The sequence below is a fragment of the Phocoena sinus genome, chromosome 16, assembly GCF_008692025.1.
Source record: "Phocoena sinus isolate mPhoSin1 chromosome 16, mPhoSin1.pri, whole genome shotgun sequence".
NCBI classification, from domain to species: domain Eukaryota; kingdom Metazoa; phylum Chordata; class Mammalia; order Artiodactyla; family Phocoenidae; genus Phocoena; species Phocoena sinus.
This window is the reverse complement of record NC_045778.1, coordinates 7,526,888-7,533,610: the sequence shown is the minus strand read 5'-3', so window position 1 is coordinate 7,533,610 and position 6,723 is coordinate 7,526,888. Positions and strand designations below refer to the sequence as shown.

General features: G+C 40.3%; 1 protein-coding gene across 5 annotated transcripts in view; it reads left to right on the top strand.

The window, feature by feature from the left end:
- The first annotated feature begins 1,001 nt into the window (after positions 1 to 1,001).
- Positions 1,002 to 6,723, top strand: part of HEATR1 (HEAT repeat containing 1) — a 47,919-nt gene continuing 42,197 nt past the window's right edge. For 3 of the 5 annotated variants that reach the window (XM_032608335.1, XM_032608332.1, XM_032608336.1), the window contains exons 1-6: positions 1,002 to 1,121; positions 1,424 to 1,597; positions 2,170 to 2,386; positions 4,238 to 4,379; positions 5,897 to 5,998; positions 6,436 to 6,576. In XM_032608335.1, the coding sequence (XP_032464226.1) occupies positions 1,456 to 1,597; positions 2,170 to 2,386; positions 4,238 to 4,379; positions 5,897 to 5,998; positions 6,436 to 6,576 (744 nt within the window). In that variant the 5' untranslated portion in view covers positions 1,002 to 1,121; positions 1,424 to 1,455. Of the gene's footprint in view, positions 1,345 to 1,423; positions 1,598 to 2,169; positions 2,387 to 4,237; positions 4,380 to 5,896; positions 5,999 to 6,435; positions 6,577 to 6,723 lie in introns of all 5 variants that reach the window. The other 2 variants (XM_032608334.1, XM_032608333.1) reach the window with 2 other exon arrangements.

Sequence of the window (6,723 nt, the reverse complement as noted above, 5' to 3'; positions counted from 1 at the left end):
CCCTCAAACTGTAACTCTGTTTCCAACAGTCTCCAAGGAGGAATACTGACACCCTGGCATCGAAGAGCTCCACATCCTAAGAGCAACGAATGCATCCAAAAAAGATAGGTAGGATATCCAATTTCACTCCTGTGTCCTGTGCAGCTTCTTGGAGAGGCCAGTTCACTCCATTTGGGCACATACTGCTGCTTTGGGAACAGATTGTTGTATATCCATATGGGACAGTCGTCAGCAACACCAATCTATAGTGACACCAAGAAGACCAATGGTTATCTGAGGCCGGCAGTGGGGTGGGCATCACAGCAAAGGGGCAAGAGGGAACTTTTTAGGGGCGATGGAAACTTTCTATGTCTTGAATGGGGAGATAGTGTTACCTGCTTATTCTTTTGTTAAAACTCATCGAATTGCTAAAGTGAAGTGTGTGATTTCATTTGTAAATTACTTCTCACCAGGCTTAGTTTAAACCAACCAACCAACAAACAAAAAACAATGCGTGGCCTCCAAGAATGCAAAGTGGAGGAAGGGACGGCCCCCAAGCCCCTAGAAGGGTGTGTCCAGAATGTGCGGAGCGGCTCGCACCGCGATCAGTAGCTCATCGCCTGAAATTCGTAGCTTCTTTTCGTTTTATAGAGGAGGTAAGAAACAGAGAGATGAGAATTCGGTGTAGCTCACACCACCCAAAGGCGTTAGCGTGGGTATATGAACCCGGGCTGTGACATCACTGCGCGATGCTGCCGGTACCTAGTAAAAGCTGGATACGTATATGTTGAATGAATGATTCCGGTTACAGAACCTTAAAGCACACAAAAGGCCCGCCCAGAAACTGAAACTTCCAGCCACAAGCCAAAAACGAACCAACCACTAGCTCCCAGCTAGCGGACCGCAGATCCTGAGCCTGAAGTCCCGCGCAGCGGAGGGGCGGGGCTTCACCGCTTGGGGGCGGAGTCGTCTTTTCTCATTCCGGCAAGCTTGTACCTCTTCACTTGCCGTAGTGCCTGAAACCGGAAGTTCGGCCGAGGAGTGGTCCACGTTTCCGGGCGAGAGCTGGACTTATTGGTACCACGTGGGACCTGCTGTGAAGGTTCGTTGGCCTCTGAGTCCTGCCCCAAGTCGAGCTCCGGGTGAGCAGGAGCTGTGGGTCGGAGTGGTATACAGGGGAGCGTAAGGTGCCCGCGGGTTTTCGAGTCTCCGCGGAGTCGTGGCTGAGAAACGTTCGGCGCGGCCCCCGGGGCTGTAATTAGCTGTTAACGCTGTTGCTTTAGTGTTTGCACCTCCGGCGTCCGCGAGTCCCTGGGCAGCAAGTGATGTGCCCGCGACCGCCTTGAGTACGGAGGAAAGTTGCTTGTACGTGAGACATTTGCTGCTTACTGTTAAGCCACCTTCTTAATTTTGTAGAGGCTTCTCACGGGGTTATGTTTCTTAGCCTGTGTGTTTAGAAATCCGCTGGCCTGAAAGATGACGTCCTTAGCTCAGCAGCTCCAACGACTCGCCCTCCCTCAAAGTGATCCCAGCCTCTTATCTAGAGATGAAGTTGCCTCTTTGTTGTTTGACCCCAAGGAAGCGGCCACCATCGACAGGGACACCGCCTTTGCCATTGGTGAGCTACCCTTTAACTTAGGAAAGCTCTGGGAAGCGTGTGTTTCCTGGATGTTGGTGTATTTTCTTGTTTTCTTTTCTGACCCGCCCTCTTCCTTAGCGGTTTCTAACTTGCTAACCTCATTTACGTTGTTAAGGGGAAAGAGAATAACAAAAAGCCATGCGCTAGATGCGTGAAATGTATATAGGCAGCGGCATCTGAATGTCACAGGTGATAAACAAGGTTGGGGGGTCGTCTAAGCTGTAGAAAGGAGGAACAGTCAAAAGAGGGGGGAGGCTGTGGCTGGAGGGTTGGGGAGGAGCCTTCCTAGGACTGGCCTAATTATTGTATTGAAATTGTATTGTATTGAAAAAAGAAAAAAGGCCCCCTGCCAGAAGGTACTTTCTGTTCTCCTAGTTGGTGAGATGAGATTTATTCTCTATGTTGGAAACTAGAAATCTATGTTTGAGACTGTATTACAGATTACATATGCTAAAAGAATTCAGAGAGTTTTAGGCGAAAGTAACACTGTAAAAGAGGAGTGAGATGAGTTTGCTCGCAAAGAATTGTTAAATAAAGTGGCCTTTTCCTAGGATGCACTGGCCTGGAAGAGCTGCTTGGTATCGATCCTTCCTTTGAGCGTTTTGAAGCACCGTTGTTCAGCCAGCTAGCAAAAACCTTGGAGCGGAGCGTTCAGACCAAGGCAGTGAACAAACAGCTGGATGAAAACATTTCATTATTTCTTATCCACCTATCTCCTTACTTCCTGCTGAAGCCGGCACAGAAGTGTCTGGAGTGGTTGATCCACAGGTAGCAAATGGAATTACGGAAATAATTATGGACTAATAACATTGATCTTTTTAAATTTAAAGTTTAAAGTTGAAAAATCAGGTGTATTAAGAGATTAACACAATTTGTATTGGGTGAGGTAAGCATGCCCTTTTACTGTTGAACTCATTTCTGTTGATACTGAGAAGTAGAACTACTGAAGATCTTGAGTAAATAGTCTAGCCTCATTAGTTCTGAGGGGCTTGTGTCAGTTTGCCGTTACAAATTGTTACTGCATATTTGGGGCAAAGTATGTTATTAAACTTCTTGCCAAAATAACAACAAAAAAAAAAGGTTTGGGAACAGGTTAAGAGTATTCTCTAAAATACCATAACTTAAGAAAAACAATAATAGTTAATATGTATTGAACATTTGTACACCAGGCCTTCTGGTAAGCACTTTGTGTGCATTATCTCAGCGCTCACGACATTCCTGTGGGGAGATGCTTCTCTTATCCCCATTTTACAGTTGAGAAGACAGGTGTAGAAGAGTTAAGTAGGCTGAGTCACATGACTGGTAAGCAGAGATGCAAATTTTGTTTCCAAGGTCTGATCTTTACTTTGGAAATTGTCTCAGTAAGTTTATTCAGTTTATTTTCTCATTTATTTGTATTACATTGGTATTATATCATAGTTGACACATTTTAATTTTTTCTCCTATGTGTGTTTTAAAAGTAGAAAGGCTTCCACTTCATTAATTAGAGGCATGGGGGTAAGGGAAGCCAGTGAATCATTGAGAAAACATAAGTGTAACCTGGGTCTTCTCATTATCGTTTCATTAGATTCATCAGACCAAAAAAAAAAAAAAAATCAAACCTGTACTATTTCCCTCTGTCTTCTAGCATTTAATTTACCCCAAATAGATCGTTACTGTAAGGAGTATTTTTTACGTTTGGTTTTGCATTTATTAATTCAGGTAACTTATTTATTTAGCAAACAGTAAGTTCAATACAAGGATGAATAGGCTGCCCTTTCTTACTCTTTTGAAAGAAATGCCGCAATAAGGGTGTATACAAAGTTTGGGGCATGTGGTGCTGCCTGAAGTAGTTGAGGAGAGCTTCATGGAGAAAGTGATGTCTTGGCTAGTACTAAAGCCATATTATAGAACTAATAAAAGGCAAGGGGTGTGGTGCTGTAAGAAAGGTACAGGTGAAAGGATAGGAGAGTTTAGACAGATGTAAGAGGGATCACTTGGCTGGGAGAATTAAGAAAAGCATCTTGAAAAAGAATGCATTTGAGTTAGATCTTAAAGACTAGACAGGATGTAATGGATCTGACAGAGTTAATAAATCTGTTTTATGTTATTAGGGTGGCATGACCAATACCAAGTTTTGTAAAGTTCATGTACAAATTAAATATGGTTGTAATTTGATCTTTTTGTTTTATTCAGAGAAGATAATATGATTTTCTTTATAATTAGTCTTCTGGTTTTAGGATTATGATAGTTAGGTGAGGTGAGGAAACTAAGCTGTGGAAGGTGAACTTTGGAGCATGGAGAGAAGCTGAGTGTTGCTGCCTACTTGACCAGTTTGGTTTTCTGTTGGTTTGACTGCAGTGATCCCAAAGTCACGTTAATGTAATAATGGATTTTTAAAAAAAGTTGAGAGACAGTGAATGGATGTCAATTTTGATAGTGAATATTTTAAAATGCTACTGCATGAGAATTGGCAAACCCTGTTGAGTACTTTCATGCCTATGCTTTAAGTGAGCTATACTTTGCTTATAGTTGTATGGTTGCTTTAAGTGGGTTTAGCTCACTGATACACCGTTTGGACATGTAAGGAAATACACGCTTGTAAGTTTTGTGTCAGAATTGTTTGCTTTTTTTCCCCAGGTTCCATATCCATCTTTATAATCAGGATAGCCTCATTGCCTGTGTTCTCCCATACCACGAGACAAGAATATTTGTGCGGGTTATACAGCTTCTAAAAATTAATAATTCAAAGCACAAGTGGTTCTGGTTATTGCCAGTTAAGGTATGATTGTTGAATGACATGTATCTATAATCATTGCAAACCTTCATTAAAGGTATAATTTGGAAAAAATTAAGTCTTTGGTGCTCCTGAGAGCAGACCAAGTATTACCTCCATCACTTTTATTTCCTAACTTCCAGTTGAAACTGTTATGAATAATAGCTGGCTTTCATTTAGTACCTGATATCAGGATAGGCAATTTGTATTATCTTGGATTCTCACAAAATTCTATTTTTACAGATGAGGACAGGTTCAGAGAATTAAGTTACTTGCCAAAGTTCATGTAACTCTAAAGTGGCAGAGTTGGGATTTGAATCCAGATCTGATTATAAAGCTTGTCTTTCCACTATACCGTGCTGTCTGGCATTTTAAATTTTGGAACTGAGAAGCTTAAAACAAGTTAGAGGTGAAGAAATGCATAAAATACTTACAAAAATTAAAGGGATAAGGATAACTTGAAGGACTTTGGAAATTATTAAAGTTGTGAAGAAGATGCTAGAAAATTAATTTATAGATGAATAATAGGATGGTTGTCTTACAGGATAGCTCTGGCTAAGATCAGATAGCATGATTTTGTAGTAAAACAACTGACTTGCCATTATCACTTTGTTTGCATCTATAGTAGAGGAAAGTAGATGTATGTTGTTAGCAAGAGTTTTACTGAATGTTGAGCATGGCGATTCAGGCCAGCAGGAGGGCAAATGGAGATGAAAGTAGGTTAACAGGCTGGGCCTGTGGAATGAGTTAACTTGATGGGTGATGACAGGAGGTCCATGGTCAGAATTAGTAAAAAGAAAGGGAATGGGAATTTTTAATTAGAAGAAAAATTTAAGTGTTTGAATGTAAAGCACTTGAACTTAAAGAATGTTCAAGAAGAGAAGGCCAACCTAAAATAAAGCTTCTTAATCCAACTACTCGACGTTCACTCTGCTAATAACATCAAAATTATTTTTCCCCTAGTCTACACACAGACCCTGCTGTTCTCTAGGCACACTTGTTTCAGGTATCCAAACCCCCCTTACCTATTAAAGTTCACTTCAAATTATTTTTTCATTGATTTATTCAAAATTTATTGAGCACTAATACATGCCATGCATAGTGCTAGGCAGTGGGAAGAGCAGTATAAGTTGACCGTGTTCCTCTCTGTTTCTATTACTTGTGTTATTCTGAAGCAGTGACAGAACCATAGCACATTGGCTCAAAAACCAAATTTAACCAGTAGAGTTACTAAGAATCTAGAGAATCCAGATTTAGATAAATACATATCAAAATGCAACACGTGATAAGTAAGCGTTTTTCACTGAGTACATCCACACTCATTGCTTGGCCTTCTCTTGAATTTCTAAAGTTTGCACAATTTTATGTGTTAATTTCATCTTTACCAACAGCGATAAGGAAAGACTATATTTCGTATTTATGAACTGCAGCAGTTTGAAGCTGTTACTTTGGTAGGTACTTTAAAAATAATGATGAGTTGATGAATGTCCTAAGTAATAGCTGGTTCTTTCTGTCTATAATAGCAATCTGGAGTGCCCTTAGCTAAAGGAACTTTGGTTACCCACTGCTACAAAGATCTTGGATTCATGGATTTCATTTGTAGTCTGGTGACAAAATCTGTGAAGGTGAGTAGTAAATTGTTTCATGAACATATAATTCCATTAGAACTTCCTCTTCATACAGAAAACAAATGAAGGCCTACTCTAATAATGGTGGGACTTTGAAGAAGTGCCCTTTTTTTAAAGGATCTGCTGTTTTGGAGCATGAGCAGTGATCAGTCTTTCATCAGCAAAGCTGTTTTTCTACAAAAATAAATTATTCTCTTCCTGGCCAGATTCTATTTACAGTGACTGTTTAAACAAAGACACAGTCTAAAAATGTCAGGAAGGTTGTTCATTCTTGTCATATTTCATTGAACTGTTAGATGTGTTTATGTAATGTTACATATGGTAAAATTAAAGTGTCAGCCTGAAGTAGTTGAGGAGGGCTGTAAATATTTTTATACTTTCATCTGATTGGCCTTTCACTCTTAAAACTGTGTGTGGTTTGTGGTTTTTTCCAGGTTTTTGCTGAGTATCCTGGGAGCTCAGCTCAGTTGAGGGTGCTCTTAACTTTCTATGCTTCTACCATCGTGTCTGCTCTGGTGACCGCCGAAGACTTATCCGACAATATAGTCGCCAAGCTGTTCCCATATGTTCAAAAGGTTGGCCCTGCTCATGTGTAAAGTAGATTATTTTGTACCTGAAGGAATTTTCTTGCTTTTGAAAATTTCACGTGGACATCAATGTTTTTACATTGACAATTTATTTCAGGTGGTTAATGAGATTTAATTTATAGGTAAAAAATATGA